The sequence below is a fragment of the Gopherus evgoodei genome, chromosome 3 (assembly GCF_007399415.2).
Source record: "Gopherus evgoodei ecotype Sinaloan lineage chromosome 3, rGopEvg1_v1.p, whole genome shotgun sequence".
NCBI lineage: Eukaryota > Metazoa > Chordata > Testudines > Testudinidae > Gopherus > Gopherus evgoodei.
Genome location: NC_044324.1, coordinates 26,323,539 through 26,346,342, shown reverse-complemented (window position 1 = coordinate 26,346,342; position 22,804 = coordinate 26,323,539). Strand labels below are relative to the sequence as shown.

Here is a 22,804-nt window from a genome sequence, read left to right as displayed (position 1 = left end):
CTTAGATGAAAAATTAGTACTAGGAAAACAACACATTTTTAGGTTTCTTCAACACAGTCTAATACATGGGAACAACGAGGAGGGGAATGGGGACAGGAGAGGACTGTATCACCAGCCAGCTCTCTGCTGACCACCAGAAAGTTCTCCATGGACCTCAGTTTGGTAACTTATGAAGGTAGAAATAAGTTAAAAAAAAATCTACTTTCCTTTTTACCACTGGTGCTCTTTCCTTTATACATTTTCTCAGCTTGGACAATTGAATTAGAAAAGCTATATAAGCAGTATTATTATTATTAGCTGTGTTGCCAACTCTTGCCATAGTATTTTTTTTAAATAGTCTCAGCTTCTGGACTCATAAGAATCTCAATTTTCATAAAAATCTTCTAGCCCTTGGGGTTGCAGAAAAAAAGTTACAAAACAAGAATCCTAAAGACTTGACTTAACCTGAAGGCAAGTAATAAGAATCCAAAAATATTTTTTTCTAAGTAACTCATGCTTTTTAAGACAACTTAATGATTTTTTGGGGGCCTGAATTAACGATTTTTGGATGCTTCTGGTTGGCAATACTCTGTTAGGTTCTGACATTGCAAACAAGCACATGCTTAATTTTACTTTTCCAATTTACTATGAAATCAGTGGAACCTACTCATGGTAGTAAAGTTAAGCACATGCATAAGAGTGTACCAGATTTGGTTTGGCTTTAGCTCTTTGTCAAGGTTACAATCAAGCCAGAATTAAAGAGGAGGCGGAATCAAGATATACATCAGATCAAAGTGAGTTTTAAAAGATCTGATGTTTCATAACCTACCAGGGCTCTAACTGATTGAAGTCTACCAATCTGAGATTTCAGCTCTTTCTTGTGATTTGTGACATTCAGTTCCAGCTCTGGTGGGATGCGAGATAAAGACCTTAGAGTAGTCAAAGGGTGTTCATACTGGTAGTGCTTTTTTGTCATTTGTCAGGACTTACTAAGGCCTGGTCTACACTACAAAGTTATGTCAACATAAGCTGTCTTTTGTCAACCTTGCTGTGCATGTGTCTACACTTAAATCTGTCTCCTGCCGATGCGAGCTTTCCATTCCTCCAACACAGTAACACCATCTCCCCGAGCAGCATTGAGCCATGGTCGATGTACTGTAGTCAACACAGTGTGAATGTAGTCACTGTGTTTTACCTATGTTGACCCCAACAGTCCTCCAGCAGCTGTCCCACAATGCCCAACACTGAGATCTCTAGTCACAATTGTGAACTCTACTGCCCAGGGCTCGTGGAAACTCGAAGTCCCTCTCCCTTAAAAAACCCTGCAAATTTTTGAAATGCCTTTTCCTGACTGTCCATCTTGGTGAGCACACCTAGCAGTTCTCCACTGTTACGTGGGACTGCCCAGCTGACACTGTCGATAACATGCTCCAGATGTGCTCCCCTCTGGAGCAGACAGAAGATATTGGCTCTCCTGGGCTTGTGGGGAGAAGAGGCTCTGCAAGCACAGCTACAGACCAGCCAAAGAAATGTGGCCATCTCTAGCAGATTGCACAGGGGGATGCAGAAGAAGGGATACAACAGGGATCAGCAGCAGTGCTGAGTGAAAGCAAAGGAATTGCGACAGGCATATTAGAAGGCCAGGGAAGCCAACAGCTGATCCGGTGCCAAGCCACAGACCTGCCCCTTTACAAAAAGCTGCATGCTGTATTTGGTGGAGATCCCACCACACCATACACCATCATGGATACCTCCAAAGAGCCTGAGTCACAGCCCCCCTGGGATGAAGAGGAGGATGGGGGACATGTGACAGAGAGGTCTAGCTATGCCACGAGCCAGGACCTGTTGGAGACTACACTGGAATCCAGTCAGTCAAACATGGACAAGCCCAGTGCAGGGGAAGGAACCTCAGGTGGGTGTGTAATTGTATTTCCCATTTCGGTGATAGCTGTGTCCTGCTAAGTTGGGGATGCCATCAACTTTTCATTAATTTATTCATACAAGAGGTAGCAGTACAACAAAGAGAGGTAGAGTTATTATCTGCTTTTCATTGCCCTGTAGAGTTGGGTGGGGAGGCCATAACAAGCAGTTTGTTTATGTTCACAGGGATCCTTGAATCCTCCTGCAAGATTCTCAATGAAACTTTGACGGAGGCATACTTCAATTCTCTCCCAAAGATTTCTGGGGGTGGCAGCCTTATTTCTTCCTCCATGGTAGAACCGTTTCCACCAGTCAGTAATAACTTTGGCAGGCACCATTGCAATAAACAGACTAGCAGCATACGGGTCCAGGCAGCTTCGGGATGCCAGCAGCAGGTGTGCTCTCTGTACCTTTGTTACCCACAGGAGCGAGATATCAGCTACATTCACCACAGCTTCTGGAAAATGATGCCAGCATTCGGTGGCATTGCCCAATACTAAGAATTTCATTTAACTGAGCAATTCCCTCCTTATTTTCCTTGCCCCTGGAGAACCATTCTTTCCATGGCTGGTGCTGAGAGTGGTACCGTGCACAAGTATGCCAAAGCAGAAGTATTAATAAGCATGTCTTGTTTAAAACTTTAGGGGAGGAAGGGAGTTCTGAATCTTAACTTTGTGACTATACTGACAATGGTACCTCTGTGTGTTTTATCGGTAGCTGCTGCTGTTGCAGCCTTGAGGGGTTCCCCCTCCACACTCATGGAAGGCCTGAAACAGATAAGGAGGAGAGAGTGCTGCATCGGATGGTGAACTGAAGGCCTGGAGGATGAATGCTGCAGATTGTATGGAGAAGGTAAGAGTGGGCAGGAGAAAAGTCCAGTAAAAGAGAGGGAGATTCACCAGGACATAATAGGGCATCTCCAGCAGCAAACAGGCTGCAAGCTGTTGTGGGCCTACAGGATCAACAATCATAGACTTGCCTCCCTTTGCAGTCAATGGAGAACTCCTTATGTCTGTGTCCCCCTCCCCCCCGGCCATGTTCCAGGTGGCATCAGAGGCCACATCCCTTTCCCTACCACTCCACACCAGGGGACGTTAAGGACAACCACAACTTCACATACACTTACCTGTAAGAACCACAGTTGATGTTTGTGTAGCTAAAATGGATATGAATGTTCCTGCTCCTTCATTAAGCTCTGTTCCATAAATTCATTAAGGTTTTAATGTATTTGCTTTTAACTTGGACAGAATTTTTTTGGAAGTGTTTTTGTTAGTGATTAAAGCTCCACTGTTTGGGAAATAATTCATCTTTATTAATATATGCTGCAGAATGCCTGACAGTAGTGAAAGCACCCACTTAGTTGTTACTGTACACTGTGACACAACTCATACAATCAGTGACAACTAGCATGTAATTGCCATAGATGTACAGCAAGCACCACAAAATTAATAGGTGCACTGCCAGTGTTATATTCATAGATGTACACCAAGCACCACACAATTCCTAGTGGGACCAAAAACTGCAGAGACAGGTAGACAACAGTACACTATAATATATTACTGTGGCTTGCTATTAAAGTACTCTTTCAAAACCTCCCTGAGTCATATAGCTCTGCATTGAGCTCTTCTGATAACTGTTCATACTGATCAGACAGCCGCTCCACCTCAGCCCTTCACCGCGGCAGCAACTTTTCCCCCTTCGCTTCACAGGTATTATGCAGAACACAGCAGGCAGCTATAACCATTGGAATATTTTTCTCACTGAGATCCAATCTTGTGAATAAACAACGCCAGCGTCCCTTCAATCTACCAAAAGCACATTCAACTTCATTCTGAGCTGCTGAGCCTGTAGAGGAATCTTTCCTTGATACTGTTGAGGTGGCCAGTGCATGGCTTCATGAACCAGGGGAGCAAGGGGCAGGCTGGATCCCCCAAGATCACTATTGGCATTTCAGTATCACCAATGGTAATCCACTGATTGAGAACAAAGACTTCTGCTTGTACCTTTCTGAAAAAGTCCTGTGTTCTTAAAGATGTCAGCTTCATGCACCTTCCCTGACCAGCCAACATTGATGTTGGTGAAGCATCCCCGGTGATCCACCAGCACTTGCATAACCATAAAAATATAGCTCTTTCAATTGATGTACTCTGTGGCAAGGTGGTCTGCTGAAAAAAAAGGGATATGCTTGCCGTCTGTCACTCCACTGGAGTTCAGGAACCTCATTGCTGAAAATCCATCATGTCCTGAACATGGTTGAGAGTCACAGTCTTGTGTAGCAGGAGATGATTACTGGCCTTGCACACTTGCATGACAGCATCCAAAGTGGATTTTCCAATTCCAAAATAAGTTCCCACTCAGTGGTAGCAATCCAGGGCTGCAAGTTTTCACAGTGCAATCTTCACTCACTTCTCCACTGTCAGTGCAGTTCTCTTTTTGGCATTCCTGCACTAGAGGGTTGGGGTGAGCTCAGCACAGAGATTCAGGAATGTGTTCTTGCCCATCTGAAAGTTATGCAGCCACTGCTTGTCATCCTAAGCCTGTATCACAATGTGATCCCACCAAACAGTGCTCATTTCTGGAGTCCAAAAGCAGTGCTCCATCATTTGACACTGCTCCATGAATGCCACCAGCAATCTTGAATTGGTTCTTGTTATGTCCCACAGCAATCCACTCTCCAGTAAATTGTCATATTCTCCATGGCTCTTCTTGCGGCTCTGCAAATACCAGAAGATTGTGTGTCGTGTGCTTGCAGTGCTTATGACAATACTGCAGAGATGTGCAGGCTCCATGCGTCTGTCAGAGATGGTGGACAGTGACAAGTTCCATGTGGGATCATAGGATTTTCAAAATAGGAATGAAAATTATGGGATACAGATGGAATTATGAGGTGGAGAAAGTTGCATGATGGGACCTGATCCCACAGTTCCAGTCACACCTACACAACTTGTTTCTGCCCCACCATGCATTGCCCAAACTTCCCCTAAAACAGCGTACAGGACAGTAGTGAGTGGCACTCTTGGATACCTACCCAGGATGCACTGCATATCAAAACAAGAGCTCCTGTTGAGTTGTGCAGCACTGACAAAAGGAGCCAAATATGCGCGCACAAGCAATATACTAACCAGAGGTGACGTGTCAGTGGGTGGGCAGGCAGCAGAAGAGGTGGGGCCAGGGTCAGGGCCAGGGCCAGAGCAGAAGGGGCAGGGCCAAAGCCTCTTCTGGCTGTGCTGGGACACTGCCCAGTGCAGCTGCCTGGGAAAGCACCTGGTTGCAGCGCTGGCGGGCTGCCCCCAAGCCAGGCTTGGCTTCCGGGGACAGTGGCTTAGCCAAAGCCAGAGCTCCCCCACCCTCCCGGCATGTTCAGTCTTTGTCCCCAGAAGCCATGCCTGGGCAGGGAGCAGGCTGTTTCTCCTCCTCAGCCAGGCTCTCTCCTAGGCAGCTGGCTATGCTGCACAGAGCAGTGACCAGGAGTGGCTCCATCCCACTCCCCGCTCAGGCCTGGCTGCCAGGGGCTGGTGCAGTGGGAGGGCAGAGTCCCTCCCCGTTGCAGGTAACATGGGATGGGGGAAGAGGATGGGGAGAGTGCGAGGGCCCCAGGCTGGGGATGGGGCAGAGACACATGAGGAGGTCACATGTCCTCCCCTTTGGCTGGTGCCCTTCCCCCATCCAGTATGGAGAGGCACCAGTTGTCTATGATACTAACTGCGGTGGCTTTATGGCAACGAAACTTGCATTGGCAAAAGCTTGTGCTGTAGACATGCCCTAAGTCCTTGATCTTTGAGCAATGTAATTTTCTGTCCCTGTTGCATGTTATATCCCCTCAACAAGAGAAGCCAATGATTGTATGATCTTAGCTCATGCTGCTGTTTGCTTGTAACTAAAATTGCTAGTAAGGTCCACATACTTGCTATGAAACTCAATGGCCAATGGAAGTGTTACTTACTTACGGTGAGATTGACTTTGGAAGGATAACATTTTTTTTACATTGAATACAATGTAGTTGTAATTGGAAAGGTAAATTGAATATTTTCAGATGTAAAACACATTTAGAGAGTTAACGTAATTGGACATTGGATATAACCTGCATTTAGACTGCACACTCTTCTAGTTGGGGGTGTCTACTATTGTGTTTATAGAGTGTCTAGTACAATGGGGCCCTGTTCTTGATTGGTCCTTACGCCCTACTCTAATAAACTTCATTAATAATAGACATGGCAGAAAAATCTTTATAAGCTTTGCTTGAGAGTGCTACACAGAGCAGGAAGTCACAAATTGTTGCACACAAGATAAAAGTTCCAACTCATGAATGAAAAATCACGGAATCAGATTTCCAATATTTACCTCAAATTCTGAGGTCTGAGTCAGTTGGCTGCATTAAGGCTCAGTGACAATAATTCACCTCTGATGAACTAATCAGATAGCAGACACTAATTGCCAGAGCGACAGATACAAAAGATGACAATCCTGATTGGTTGAGAGGTGAGCAATAGCTTTATTCTGGACTGTAACTTCATCTCCCCTTTGGAAAGTTAATTTATCCTTTTAAAATTCATAGCCACAATAGATCATCTTATGAAGGAAACTAAGTAGATACTGATTTCTGTTAAAATGAACATTAAGATTTGTCACTGTTCATACTTTGCCTCAGTAAATATCCACCTCACAAATCAGTGAATCTTGAAGTCAAGAGAGATCAAAATCTTATTATACTGGAACTTTCTAATGAAGTTTGTTTTACAATGATCAGACTGTTGGACAGATATTGCGTAGCTGGTCCATTCCATAATAGATTAAACACAGACAAGGATGCCAGAGTAAAACAAATTTTAAAGTTTATAAATAGGTTTTAAAATGATTCTTTGTCCTCCAACAGCTCCCTTCCTCAAATGCACATCTACAAGAAATACTGTCCTCTGCTAACACCACAACTAATCCTGTCTTTAAGACTACAGGGTAAGTTTCCCTGTCAAAAAGTCATCTATTCTGCCATAGATTTGAGAATTGAAGGAGTAAAAATATATTTCAAATAACTTATTTTTTGAAGCTGACAGCAACAATTTCAAAGGGAAGAACAGCACTTTGTAGAGAACCATCCTGCACTTGACTGGATGATACAAGTCTTGTCCATCTCTAACTTTTGATCTACCTCCATATATTTCACCTCTTTGGGTTTAAATATGATTGTATATTAATGTTATTTACATAATGCCAGATGGCCAAAAATTTGTTGTGCTTCTGATGCATATCTGTTTTAGTTAAACAATAATTTTCAGAATTCTGGGCAAATAATTAGATTCACAAGCCCTTTTCGAAGCAGTTTCGGAGATGTTTTGGTAGGATTAAATGATTTGTTCATCTCTCAAAATTGGCAGAAGAGTGACTGGAGCTCTGAATACAGTCTGGTAAAGAAAATATTAAAGACAAGATTATGGGCCACTTCCATCTTGGAAAAGGGCAACAAGACTCAAGCATGTGCTCAAGTGCTTTCCTGAAGGCCTGTTTGCATACAGCAAACCAATCTGGATAACTGGTTCACCCCCACAATGAGGGCTACTCACAGATTAAGATGCTAAATGTGAGTAAAAGGAGCAGAATCCAGCCTTTTATAAACATGCATTTACCACATTGATTCCTTTTTTCCAGGTCCACCCTGGCAAAGGAGGACTACAGGGTAGTATGAACAGTTACTTGACTTTCCCTCATCTTAAGCTTTTTGATTTGCTGAGACAGTATACCAGTACAATTGTAGTTTTAAAAGTTAATGTAGCACGTGAGCCAGAGCCACTGCATCAGACATTTTATTTTTTCATTTTTCAATCCTTACCAGCTTGTGCTATGTACATTTCAAATAAGCTCAATCATCCATCACCACATGATCTAATCATTTAAGTAATGTGAGTAGCCCTTCTGAAGTCAGTCGATTACTTGCAACGAGTAAAGTTTACTCACATGAATAAACGTGGGAGGAGTGGGGAGAGGGATTCAGGCCCTTTAGCAGAACCCTCTATGGCAAGTTTAAATCCAACCCTCTCTGATTAAAACTTTCAATATACTCCCCTGCACTTTAAATAGAAATAGGATAGGATTTAGTTTTCCAGTTAAGAAAAAAGATTGCTAAGCCATGCCAGCTAATTAACATAATTTTTTTTACTAGGCTATTTAAACAAAAAACAACACACACAATCTACGTCTTTTATGTGTCCCTTTAATAAAATACATTTGCATAGTTATCTTACAGGTTTTTTAAGAACAAAGAAGAACAATTTTCTCATGCCAAGCATATCTTGCATTTGCATGATCTTAATGTGTATCCCCAACTATTAATACTACAGATTGAAAAGAACAACAAAAATATTTCAAGGCAACACACACCATTATGTAACAGTTTAATAGTTCCATTACATTAAAGTGTCATTATGCTATAGCAGCAGTCAGCACCGCTTTGGGCAAGGGTCTGTCAGCATTCCTGTAACAGACTCCTATTTACAAGAGTTTACAACCTCACTGAAAAAGTCACTCTGGGATCCACTTTGGTGAACAAAGCCTTGGGCTCAGGGTAATTATTCACTCATTGGTAGGGACAACTTCAATTATTATTAGAAGGCAGAATTTTTTACAAATTGAACTTCTACCTTTGTATGCTCCTAGAGGTAATAAAAAACTATTAATACTTAGCATTTATATAGTGCTACATATGCCTTCAAAGTGCTTCACAAGCATTAACTATTTATACATCTATCCCTGCAACTGGATCCATCCTGGGCTGTGTGAGAGTGCAGGGGATTGACCTGTCTGGATCTGACTGCAAGATAAGGAACTTACTTTCAAAGCTAACATTTGCAAACTAGACTCTTTGGAATTTGGAAACATTTCGATATCAGCTACTGTGCAGGTACAGTAACGTTTCTATTCCTGGCCCTTCTATCACTAGAGGAGTCTCCCCAATTCCAATGCCACCCTTGTGGAGCTCCACATCATGCCATTCTCCTTTGTGTCAAGAGGGACTAGATCCTTTACAACTAATTTTCTTAAATGGCTAGAATGATGTTTGAACCTATATCTCTCTCCAAGCTTGTGCCTGAGAGAGACTGGATCAATGTAGCCATTGAGATGCTAACATAGTTGTAAGCATTGAAATTAAACCCACATAAGCAAGGAAATTCACTTTTAAAGCTAAAATCTCTGTAGACTAAGCTGCTCCCATCTATATACCTGTATTGATACAGCAGGGTTCTTTAAAATCTTGCCTTAAAATAAATATTCTGCACAGCCTCTTCTTATCCACAATCTAAAATGTGTATTAAAAAAATCCTTCTGTACCATTATGTGACCAGACCACATAGTTATCTGGTGCATCATGTCTAACCTGAAAAATCTGTCTGATATAGAAAATAAACACTGTGAGGGAGGGACTGTGGCCTTTTCCATTTTTTACAGTGCAGAGCTCACTGATGGTGCTCAAATAACACAGCCCTATGCAGTGCAGTTGTAGCCGTATTGGTCCCAGGATATTAGAGAGACAAGGTGAAAGAGGTGATATCTGTTTGTGAGAGAGAGAGAGAGAGAGAGAGAAGATTTTAAGCTCTTTGTAGCTCAAACTATTGTTTCTCTCACCAACGGAAGTTGGTTCAATAAAAGATATTACCTCACCCACCATGACTCTCAAATAACACTACAACATTTAATAACAGGGAAAGCCCATAGCAGCATGTCTCTGCACTCAGTTCTAGCATCTGTAAGTTCAAACTGAATGCAGCTGTTTGTGTTTTAATTGTGAATGCTTACTTCCAGCTATGGGTTTACATGGGTCAAACAATACAGATATAGAACACTATCCCTAATATTCAACTGCAGCTGTGTATAAGTGGGTAAAGCATTATTTATTGATGAAAAATACCATAATAATATTTCCCAGCACATACTAGACAGGACATGACTTTATTTATTTATTTTTCTTTTTACTGAGGTCTTTTAGTAACTTTGCAATCAAGGCAACAATTTTATTGGCTATTAGGGAGTTATATCTGGCCCAAACTCTCTGGGTAGATAGCGCCTTCAATTTTGAATTTTTGAAAGCTGATGGGTCCCAAAGACACCCAGATATTAGCCTACAATAAGTGACAATTTGATATGACTGTTGTACCACAGCAGCACGCTTCTGCCTATATTAAAACAGATCTGCAAAATCAGAAAATTACAAGAAGGCAATACAAGGCAATTAGCACATTTTAATGGAAACAGCCTTAGCTAAAAATCTAATTTCAACATGAAAAAGACATTAAGTCAGCTAGAACATTGCTATCTGAGCAATTAATTAGCAGATTCTTTGCCTCAAATTAAAGTTAATTCATTCAATAACAGAATATTAACTGAGATAAAATACAACTGGAATAAAAATCCATTTATAGTTTCATGTAGGCACCTTACTGTAATTTGTATTGCACAAAATATCTCTCTCTGACCTCAGGGACACACATACATTACTTGATAAAGTATATTAAATACATAATATTTCACTCTTTTTATAGAACTTTTGGAAGAAGGCTTTTAAATCTCTGCAATTGTATTAACACTTTTTCCTGATAGTACCTCACAACATTCATATATATTGTAAACTTACAGCAGTTTGTAAACAATTTCAGATTGCATGATCCACGTTTGTTATTTCAATCCCAAATTCAGGATGCAAACTGAATTTAATACTGCATCACAAATAAATTATCTTTGTGTTGTACGGATCATAGAACTGTTTTATTAGATGAATGGTCTGCCATTAAATAGACCCTTTCATTTTAAAAGCAACTAAAAGAAATCTATTTACGGCTTTTCTTCCCTTTTAAAGTAATTCAGGGTTGCTAAACGATGCAAGATTTATAGCTCTGGAGACAGAAGTCCTCATTTTATCCACATAACAGAGGCAGCATGGGCAGTACAAGTTTATCTACAACACTCTGCCACTGTGTCCTTCAAACTCTGACCTGGAAAAGCTACCTCTGAACCAGAAGAGCAGATGGTTCCGTTTCCAAGACTATTTAAATCCTTGGCCTTCCTCTTTCAGCTGACAAGGGTATCTACTAGTGTCTTTTCTGGTGGTGGCATATATTATTGTGGACACTTGTATAGGAGGAATTTGACTGAGACCACCAATTCATTTTGTAATAGGAACAAAAACAGCTTTCAGATGCCAAAGACTTTCATTCACTATTGACCTGGGCCAGATACAAACTGGTGTCCTAGAGATAAAAGGCTCTGTATCCAATTATCAGAGCCATTCAGTCCTGTACCAGAACTCTTAATTTAAAAAAAAAAAAAAAGAGGGCAGATTGGTGAGTCTGACAGCACAGAGGCAGCATGTAGTAAGACTAGAGGATGCTGTTCACCAAAACTGACGACAAGTGTGTTACAATAGTAAAATGTTTGAGGGAAGGTGGTGGCCAAGGGATAGGGCACATCCACTCAAAGCAACTTGCAGGCCAGCCCACAAATTATATTAGCCTAGTTTCCCTTTGCCTTGAGAGAAAATGCCCCATAGTGCTACTGTGATGAGATGAGAGAAGAAAACGAAATGAAAACATCCTCCATTCCACCTCTAAATTCCTCTACTCACAAAAAGGTCATTTGGAAGGCTGGACTGAATCAGACAAAACAGTTCTATGATGTAAAACCTAAATCACATGGCATACTTGTAGTCACAATGGCACTCTGTAATGTAGAAAGGTAGGCCAGGTTTTATTTTTTGGATGAATCACATACGTTGGTAATTTAAAAAGCTCACTGTGTACAGGATTAAACTAGTCTATCAGAGCAGTAATCAGCAAACATTTTAATTCTGCAAAGTATGTACAGGTTACAACATTACAAGAAGACATCTGCCCATATAAAACAGCTCAGCTAACTTGTGCAAATAGTGGGTCTTTGTGTGTCTGAAATCCCATCACGCAAGGGATAACTTGATGTGCATGCTAATGATCTATGATTATCAATAAGAAAAAGAAAAAAAACACTAGAGGAAACCAGGGTGGACAACAGTGAAAGCCACACAAAGACCCACTATCCTTTCTGGTTTTACAAATTAATTGTAACAGTAGATTATAAAATACAAAAAACTAATTCTCGTGTGGATCTAACATTCAAACGAAGCAAATGGATTGTGTCAAATATTTGAGCAGGGCTGTCCACCCTGCCTCCACGCTATAGTCAAACTTGGATAGTGGGTCTCTGAGGTGCTTTCACACTGGAAGACAACATTGGGTCCTAAAAAAAAAAAAAATGAAGGATAAAATGAGCACAAACACAAATCTGAAGAGTGAAACATGAGTACTAAGGACAAAAGACGACAGAATAACACTGAAAGGTTAGAAAGGAATGACTAACATTCAGCTTTCCTAAAATAAAACATCATACCTTCTATTCTTTCAATTCTCTATTTTGTAAGCATACATCAGCAATTATTTGTGCCTAAAAACAATTTTAACATGAACCAGCCATCACAGATGCTCACCAATACACTGCAGCTAATTCAATCACAAAAAACCCCCAAAACCCTTTCTCATGACAGATTTAAAGGTGCATTACTAATTAAGATATGTGGACCTATGACACAATGGGTGAAATCTGGGCTTCAATGATGTCAATGGCAAAACTCCCGCTGACTTCAAGGGAGCCAGGATTTTACCTACAAGATTAATAGCAAGAAATTACTGTTCCACTTTCTAAAGGCTTTGGAAAATATTTGCTCAGATTTAGGCATGGTTACAAATAAAATTAACTTGCTGATGCTGGTCAGTGGCCCATGTGAAATGAAACTTGGCTGCCTACTGACTATATGTCCATGTCACACAAAGTACCATTCAGTCTGCATAATTGTTGGAAGTCTCATGTTAGAAGCTGAGGACTTCATGGGCATAAAGGATGTACTATTCTCTCCCAGCAGATATGTTAAGCTTCCATGGGGAAATAATGAATTATTTATTGTAAGAATAATACACAGAAGCATGCCATTAAATATTACCATAAATAAAGGGTTGTGAATATTCCTTTAACTGTATCTATAGATACACTTATTTTAACTACATACTGAAAAATTCTCTTTACTGAAAGAAGATTCACTCTTCACCCAATTTAGATCGATTTTGTGCAAATATTAGGATGAGGGCTATTGAAATGTCATCACAATACAAGGAACTCCTCTACCACCACCACCACCACCCTCAACTTGGCTCTCAAATATTTAATTCTGCAGGTCACTAAGAATGGATCTGGTCAGTAATGGTGGCCCATGGACCACAGTTTGAAAATCAGGGAGATAATACACTAGGGCCATGTCTACATCTAAAATTTTGCAGCGCTGGTTGTTACAGCTGTATTAGTACAGCTGTATAGGGCCAGCGCTGCAGAGTGGCCACACTTACAGCAACCAGCGCTGCAAGTGGTGTTAGATGTGGCCACACTGCAGCGCTGTTGGGCGGCTTCAAGGGGGGTTCGGAGAACGCGAGAGCAAACCGGGAAAGGAGACCAGCTTCGCCGCGGTTTGCTCTCGCGTTCCCCGAACCCCCCTGCAAACCGCAGGGAAGGAGACCTGCTTGCTCGGGGGTTCGGGGAACGAGAGAGCAAACCGGGAAAGGAGACCAGCTTCGCCACGGTTTGCTCTCGCGTTCCCCGAACCACCCTGCAAACCGCAGGGAAGGAGACCTGCTTGTTCGGGGAACGCGAGAGCAAACCAGGGAAGGAGACCAGCATCGCCGCGGTTTGCTCTCGCGTTCCCCGAACCACCCTGCAAACCGCAGGGAAGGAGACCTGCTTGCTCAGGGGTTCGGGGAACGAGAGAGCAAACCGGGAAAGGAGACCAGCTTCGCCACGGTTTGCTCTCGCGTTCCCCGAACCACTCTGCAAACCGCAGGGAAGGAGACCTGCTTGCTCGGGGAACGCGAGAGCAAACCGGGAAAGGAGACCAGCTTCGCCGCGGTTTGCTCTCGCGTTCCCGGAACCACCCAGCAAACCTCAGGGAAGGAGACCTGCTTGCTCGGGGTTCGGGGAACGCGAGAGCAAGCTGGGGAAGGAGACCAGCTTGATTACCAGAGGCTTCCTAAGGTATGCTGGGATACCTGCTTATTCCACGGAGGTCAAGAAAAGCGCTGGTAAGTGTCTATACTTGATTACCAGCGCTGGATCACCAGCGCTGGATCCTCTACATCCGAGACAAAACGGGAGTACGGCCAGCGCTGCAAACAGGGAGTTGCAGCGCTGGTGGTGCCCTGCAGATGTGTACACCTCCTAAGTTGCAGCGCTGTAACTCCCTCACCAGCGCTGCAACTTTCTGATGTAGACAAGCCCTAGGATCTTCACTAGCTGCTGTAAAATGTCCTTTGTGTGTGTCAGATATGCTTACCCAGTTTCAAATACCATCACTTTCCACTGACTATAACAAACACCAGGAAAAAAATGAAAGGAAACATTCAGGTTACAATACTTAAGCTGTAAAAAGCAACAAAGAGTTCTGTGGCACCTTCTAGACTAACAGACATATTTGAGCATAAGCTTTCGTGGGTGAATACCCACTTCATCAGACGCATGTGGTGGAAAGAAGGTGCCACAGGACTCTCTGTTGCTTTTTACAGATCCAGACTAACATGGCTACCCCTCTGATACACTACTTAAGCTGGCAATTCAATTCCTAAATTTGTGTTTAAAATATATACTAGATTTCTCAAGCTGTGTTCACTTCTTTGAGGTTTTAATTTCCAAACGGGTCCTGGGCACACTGCATCAAACAAATTCTGTGAGAAGACTCCCCCATTGATTTCTACAGCACACTTATGCTAGTTTCTGCAGCCGATTTAAATAAGTACAAGAAGCTTATTTTAAAGAAAAGCAATTATGCAGTTGATAAATTATATACATTTTAAAATGCTGTTGTGATTTTCTTCATTTTTAATTCTCCCTCAGTGTTCTTCTTCCAGTTACACCACTACAGACATCAAGGGGTTGATGCAGAATTCCCCTTCTTTGTACAGCCCTATGAAATTTTCATATAACTGAAATATAACACTAACGTGAAAAAAAATTGCTGAATTTTCAAAATGAGGTTTGCACATATGCCTGCAAGTGTGTGTGCATTTAAGTTACCCATGCAATACCTGATGTGTGCAGGCACATTTAGTAGGTGCAACACGTAGCAAGTTAGATGCTTAGCTGACCACGTGTTTAAACACATGATTTGCATGGTCATGTCAGGAATGCTTAAGTTTAGACACATGATTCTTGACACCAGGGACTGCAATTTGGGTCTCTGCAGACAACTAGCCAAGATAGAAAAAAAATGAAGAGCGCATCCTAAGCAGGAATTTAGAAAAAGTTTTACCTCTCCTCAAGCCCTACTTCCTGTTTCACTTTCCCTTCCTACTTCACTTGGTTCTTTTTCAGACATTAGCACACTGTCAGGTCCATTTTCTTATCCGAGCAGGGAGTGTTGTGACTATTGCCCCATCCAGACATTTTGCACCATCCAATAGTGGAAAAATTCAGAGATTGAAAGTAAATCCCTAGTCATGGAGCATATGGATACGGCTACATTTTAGTCACACGTATTTTTAGTGAAAGTTACAGGCAGTAAACAAAAATTCACAGCCCGTGACCTGTCCATGACTTCTACTATACACCCCCGACTAAATCTTCAGGGGGGCGCCAGCCTGGGGGTGCTGTGGGTGCTTTGGTGAGGAGAGCAGTGACACGCAGCCTGGGACTCTCGCTGGTGCTAGGGGGGAGAGCTGGCAAGTCCAGCAGGCTCTCTACCTGGCTCTGCGACTCCCCGGCAGTGGCAAGATCTCCCTCACTCAGCTCCTAGGTACAGGCATGGCCAGGTAGCTCTGCGCACTGCCTCCACCCAGAGTGCTGGCTTCGCAGCTCCCATTGGTAGGGAACCGCAGCCAATGGGAGCTGTGGGGGCAGTGCCTGCAGGTGGAGGCAGTGCACAGAGCTGCCTGGCCTCGCCTCCGTCTAGGAGCTGACATTGCTTCCGGGGAACCCTCCAGGTGGAGCACCGCTCAGAGCCCACCTCACCCCATCCTGTGCCCCAACCACTTGCCCTTTCCACACCCAAATTCCTGCTGCCAGGGAATGGGGGCATGGTGGCCTGAGACTGCCCCAGCAGCAGCTGGTGAGACTGGTGCAGGGCCTGCCTGAGCTGCCACCAGGGCAGGCGCAACGGCCGCTAAAAGAAGTCACGGAGGTCATGGAAAGTTACGGAATCCGTGACCTCCGTGACAAACTCACAGCCTTAATTATGGAAGATGTAGTACAACAACACTTATGTCCACAAAAATGAGAGTTTATAGTAAATATGATGCTATAACATTAATATTTATTAAATATGCCCTTTCATGCTTCCTACTAAAAATCCCATTGAAGTTCTATTTCATGCATTTTCCCCTCCTACAGAGTTGGCTATGTTGTGTGGTATATAATGCCCAGCAAGTGGTTGTTGCCCAACTCAGCTGAAACACATGACACCACTTTAGCACCAAAGACTCTGCCTTTAATTTCTGAACATGTACTTCGTTCACTTACAGGATTAAGTTCCTGAACCTCAAAACATCAACAGGATTGCTTCTTGAATCAGAAACTTCTTGACAACTGGAACAACCAAGCACTAGTGAAAGTGTACACAGCTGATGGTTGCTCACTGCTCTTGGTAGACCCTCTCTCATTTACCCACTTCCAAAAGAAAATTTTGTCCATGGCTGGCAATTGTTTCTGTGGGGGATGCTGGTACTTGAGATCCACATTTGGGAGGAAGCCAACTTAGCGACATGGCAGTGAGAAAATAAGAACTGCTTATGTGTCTAATTCTGACCGAATTGCAGGACTACTATTGTTAAAATTAACATGCATAAAGATCTTGCACTTACTTCTTATCCTTCATCTGCATGAATCCCAGTACTTTAAATACACCCCTCCCTCCCAACCCATACACTCCACTATGCCACCACTGCAGGACAGCCTCCATTGGAATGAAATATAGGAACTGTTGAATAATACATATCAAAACAAAAACACACTGCAGAGAATGGGAAGTAAAGATCAGTTCATAGCTGAAAGGACATGGAATTCAGGTAGATCAAAGGCATTTATCTAAACTGAAACATAATCAGGACACGTGGGCTAACATTTCTATCCTTTTGAGAAATTCCTCAGAATTTTTAATGGTCACAAGTGGTCAGGACTTTGGTTTTACACCTGCCCCAAAGTAATTTAGCAAGTAGTTGGGATTCTGTCTATCCAAATAAACTCTCAAAGCACCGACTTAATGCCGAACCTGCATCTATTTAAATCAATTTATACTACATGCTATTAAGATATAGATCCACTCTGAATTTTGTATACTTCTTCTATACTCAGACAACTACAAATGGTAACATTTGCAACACCAGAAGGGAAAGCTTACTTTACTTTTCCCATTTTACAGCGACAGCTGCTACCTGATCAAGAGAAGAATGGAATTAACTGAAGAGCTAGGGCCTGGTACGTATAAGAGAAATTAAAACCTGTGATGCAGGACCTTCTGGTGCCAACTAGCAAGTGGGCCGGGGGTTGGAGGGGGTGCATAGAGTTTTACAGAGATCCTCTTGGTCAGATATCTGCATAACAGTTCTCCAAAGTGTGGCATGCAAAGTCACTACCAAGAGCCAGTAGCCCACTGGTCATCATAATCATTCCAAAATGTATGTACAGATAATATTTAAGGAGTTATGTATCTATAAGGGAAATTATGTTCTTAAGGTACTGGAATTAAGGCAGGTCACACCAAGAGGTGGCATACTTCAGAAATGTTCCTTTCAGGCAGGAAGCAGCAGATACCTGTCTCGCTCTCATTTGTGTATTGTATGCCTCACGCTGAAGGCCTATTTGCATACTGTGCCAAAGGAAAAAGAAGAGACTGCAAAATCTACAAGTAAGAAAATTCACAGCATGAAACAAACAGCCTGGGGTATCCTGTTTATGACTAACGACAAGATTGTAAGGCTATCTCTGGGGGCACAAGGAACAGCCAAGGTCCTTTGCCCAGGAGGCAAGCTGACAGAGTGTATCTCATGAAAGGAGGGCCACAGCCCACCCTGGCTATAAACGCGGCAAGGATTTTGGGTGAGCAATACTCTACAAGACATGAGAGTATCTTGTTAATCAAGTCTAGGCTCTAGCATGCTCATTATGATTTTGTTTTACACATAACATTTGTTTTCAATACTTCTAGTTGCTATTACTTGAATCTTTATGCTTTGTTAAACACACTTAGATATGTTTATAGTGAAATCACATATAAGTGCTATGTGTTCAGTGGAGCAGTGATCTGAGGTGGAACTGGTGAGCTGGGGTTTGCTGTTTCCTCGGAAGCAGTGAATTTGTGAACACAGAGTGTGTCCAGTGGAGCAGGACCTGCACATTCCTGGGAGATACTTGGTGGGCTTAATGGTTGGGAGTATAACAGCTAACCAGCAGAGAAACAGCAGAGCCTGCAAGACGTAGAGGGAGTGCTTGTGTTGCTCATGGCTAGTCGAGTTGGTGAGCTGACCCCGCCAACAGACACAGACAAGACTTCCTCACGCTAAGGAGAGTGTTAGTAAGGTACCCCTAGGAAGTGTCACAAAGCCGTCAAGGTTTGTTCAAAGCCATTATTGCCTTGGTTCCAGATGACAAAACTGATTTCATCGTGCTGTCCCCAGGATGAAAGACTGAGGGAGTGAAAATTGTAGTGATGTAGCACTGGAATGAGAGGCCAAAGACAGAACTTTTACCAGTGCTTGTATGTTAGAAAGAGAATATAACATGTATCCTTTACATTAACGACACAAATTTGTGCTAGAATTCAGTCTCCAGGCTGCCCCCAAATAATCCACATTTGTTGATCTTGAGGACAAGATGCAAAGCCCATCTCTTCCTGAGGATTTTGAAGAAGCAGAGATGATTTTAGGATTGAGATGGATATATTGTAGGCTGGGAGTCACTGGTTAGGGTGGGGATCTTTTTCTTTCCTTTTTATAGTTTGGAGAAGCTGCTCGCTTATGTTTATTTTTTTAAGTTGGTATGTACTTTTAATGTATTCCAGAGCTGCCTACAGTCTTACGATAGGTGTTTTTCATATTTTGTAGAAATTCAAAGAAAGAAAAATAATAAAATACAGTAGAACAAGTACATTTGCACTGACAGAGACTCACTGCAAATTATCAAATATTGTGAACAATTTAAAAGCAAGGTTAATGCATCACAGGTGTAATGTTTATTTAGGGGCCTCACAGCAGCACTGCTGCTCCTAAACCTTGGCTGAAAAATGGAGTGACAATATTTGTGTGTAGATCTGTCAAGTGGAAGAGTGAAGTTATGATGTACTTGCACACCCATTAGAAGTCCTAGGGCTCCTAGTTCTATCCACAAAATAGTTCTAAACACAACAATTTAATGTTAGAAATGCAATGCAAAATGCTTTCAAAAATTATTTCTTACACTGTTGGCTTGGATCAGAGTCTGTGGTCATCTTCACATAGTTTGAAGGAAAGAGACCTGTCACACCACTGATTTCTCCTTGCCACCAATCTGCATCATCTTTGCTCAGTACATTAATGATCTGCCCCTTGGAGAAACTGAGCTCATCTTCATTGTTTGCTGCATAATCATACATTGCTATCACTTGACATACTAGGAAGAAAAAGAATATTCACAACAGGTGTTAGCAAAACTTCTAGTATAAGGTAAGTCAGTGTTAAGACTGCATAAAGCCCACAGAAAATATTTATAGATTAAAACCATTTTCAAGGACAATCAAAAAACCAGAAGATTTTATCTTGATGCGGGAGTACAGTTTGACTGCCCTGTCTTCCCCTTTTATTAAGACTCTGGTCAGTGATAGATTAAATTAACTTCGGTCAATTTCTCTCTCTAGTTCCCAACTTTACAATTCCATCTACTTGGTTAGTTAGATGGTTCTCATCACCACAGCATCTGTTCACCTTCCAAATATTCAAACATAAAAAGAAGTGAAACATCTTTCTCCCCCTTTCTGCCCAGTCTGTCAGAGAAATGGATTAATTAGTTTATATTCTGTGTGCACAAAGAATGTATTGAAAACTAAGTCTCAGAGAGAGGTTTTGATCCTGGATGCCTGTGGAGCTCTTGTACCGACACAGCAGAAGGTAAGGAATTTGCACACTTTGAGGAAGTTGAACCAGGGAAAGCTGTTCTCATCAAGACGTATATAGCCAATCAAAAATCCATGTGGAGTCAAGGCTGCATCTGCCTACCCTTAGAAGAAGCATAGCACACAGTTGTAGGGGTATTGTCAATAACAGCAAAGTTTCCAGAAGTCTTGCTGCCATGTGGAAGCAGGCGCCTCAGAGAGTGGGATATGAACTGTAGGCATAAACCAGGGTGTGCAAGATTGCAGTCTACTTTCACTAGTCAGCAAGGCTGAAAACTTCATGGCATTAGGTAAACCTTACAGACTTTTGGACACAGTCTTTCCTCTCTAGGATAGAAACAAAGAGTGTATTGTCAGTGCAATAAGCCATAATATAAGATGGCACATTCCAGGACAGGAGCCACAGACAGCATTGTTTTGATGAAGTCGTTTTTTTGTTAAGACTGTATGTTCCTTGGAACAGAGACTGTCCTCTCCTGTGTTTGTTCAGAGCCTGGTACAATGGTCCCCAATAATGACTGCATCACAAGGGTAATAGGTGGCAATTAATCAGACTATTACACTATACACAGACTGTTACTTAGTGTAAAGGAAAGAGTGACATAAAATTATTCCAAGTTAAATATAAATGAGATTATTTTCCTACCTGACAGAGCAGCAGGAGTAGTTCTCTCACTGCTTGGACCCAACAATTTAACATGGTTGGCAGGAAACCATCCTTTCTGCCTCTTTTTCCCTCTTGCCTGTACAAAAATATGTTTGAGAATTAAATAGACAACTGACCAGTGCATTGTAATGAGCACCTCACCCGCACAGCTTCTCAACTAAGAGTTACAAAAAACTTGCCTACAAAGTTCATAATCACTGAATGGATCTACAAGACAAAATTTGGTTTACATTTATTACTAAAAGCATATCTAAGTACGGCTGCACTGTAATTTGCTCAGCTGAGTGAGTGGAAAGTTCACAGTCAAAATTTTCAAAAGTGATTAATGATTTTGGGTGCTCCACGTGAGACACCTTACAGGGGCCTAATTTTCAAAAAGTGCTGAGCACTTACCTCTGAAAGTAGAGCCTCTATTACTGCACTAATTTCCCTCCTGCTTTTAAGAGGTCCTACTATTTCATCAGAGGATTGTTACCATTTAATATTTTAACTCAGTTAGCACTGTTTTATTAGTTAAGTGGTTCTTCTGATGCTAATTGTTACTTTTTATTAACTGCCAATACTGGACCCCTACATTCTGCCAAGGTTACAAAAACTGATTTTCAGTGACAGAAACAGGCCCAGCAATATAGGTTTTAACTCACAGTGTGATGTTCAAGTACAGTTTATACATGGCAAAAAGAACTTAAGAGCTTCTCACTTTTTAAATTAAATCACAAAAATTGCTCCCCTCATGATTCATTCTGTGAAGATTATTTTTTCCTTTAATTACCTGTAACTCTCCTTGCCACCATCCACTAAGGTTTTTCTTCAGAATAAGTATCAGCTGTCCTGGAGCCAGACTAAGCTGTTCTGTCCCTGATGCAGCATACGCTGTAGTCACCTGGGCAATCTCTGAAATAAGGAAAAGAACAGGTGAATAATGAACAAATACAATAAGCAAAAGGTTTGTAAGTTACATCAGACTCACCAGGTTTCTTATTTAGTGTCACTGTTCTGCCAGCAGTACCAGAACCCTAAAATCAAAAGGTACAATATTTTAATTAGCAGTGCTAACAGCAGAAATTACTGCAACTTTGTTTTTTTAATATTCTTCTTTTGCCACAAATAACTTTTTTTCTGATTTTTTTCCCTTTACCAAGCACAATGGTTTGAAAAAAGGCAAATTGCTTTCTTAACCTAAGCATTTATGCCAGATACACCACCAGAGAGCTACAATTTAATGCCTAAATTTTAGTATGTGAACATACTACCTAGATACAAGACATACAGTGTAACTTGTTGGTTTTTTTTAAGTCCAAATTCTAGCAAAATACAGTAAACTTATACAGACAAAAATAAAACCTTCTTGCTTTAAGTAACAAAACCCAAAACAAAAACTCACATCTTGATCCTTAGGTTTGACATAGTTTGATGGAAAGATTCCAGTTCTGTCAGCAATGCTTCCTGTCCACCATTCTCCATCTTTCTGAATGACTAGTATTTCTTCTCCTTCAGCAAAAGTCAAATCACCAGGTTCGGCGCTTGTATAGGAATAGAGTGCAACATATTCTGTCCAAACACAACACACACACACAGAGAAACTGCATTACAGTGTTTCAGCTGTAATCAAGAGAGGCCAAACTAAGTTGAATTTTATCAAAACCCTAATACAGTAAATATAACAAGTGGCACGCTAGTCACTTTTTAAAAATCTCTCATATAAGGGTTGCTCAAACAACTTCATAGTATGGACCAGCCTTCCCTCACACTTAAATTGCATCAATCATCTCACCACCCATTTGCAATTGTGCAGATTATCTCTTGGACGTGCATGCACATAACATTTCTGCGACAAATGCAGCAACCACGGGTAACTGCTTACATGGAAAAATAATATATTTGTAGTATCTGAATGTGATTTAGCAGATGGAAATGAGGAGAGTTAGTACCATGTGAACAGTGAGCGCCCAATGGATTATCAGTGGTCCACAGACCACAGTTTAAGAATTGTTATATGTGAGAGATTTCAGCTTGGACCCACACTTCAGCACAATCATTTATATTCAGAA

At 41.8% G+C, this 22,804-nt stretch overlaps 1 protein-coding gene across 5 annotated transcripts in view; it reads right to left on the bottom strand.

Moving 5' to 3' along the window:
- The window catches only part of ITSN2 (intersectin 2), a 125,282-nt gene that overhangs the window by 18,938 nt on the left and 83,540 nt on the right, over nucleotides 1-22,804 (bottom strand). For 4 of the 5 annotated variants that reach the window (XM_030555314.1, XM_030555313.1, XM_030555316.1 and 1 more), the window contains 5 exons: nucleotides 22,138-22,304; nucleotides 21,724-21,769; nucleotides 21,526-21,647; nucleotides 20,733-20,829; nucleotides 19,396-19,587 (listed from right to left, as the gene is read on the bottom strand). In XM_030555314.1, the coding sequence (XP_030411174.1) occupies nucleotides 19,396-19,587; nucleotides 20,733-20,829; nucleotides 21,526-21,647; nucleotides 21,724-21,769; nucleotides 22,138-22,304 (624 nt within the window). Of the gene's footprint in view, nucleotides 1-9,481; nucleotides 12,154-19,395; nucleotides 19,588-20,732; nucleotides 20,830-21,525; nucleotides 21,648-21,723; nucleotides 21,770-22,137; nucleotides 22,305-22,804 lie in introns of those variants that run through there. The other variant, XM_030555317.1, reaches the window with a different exon arrangement.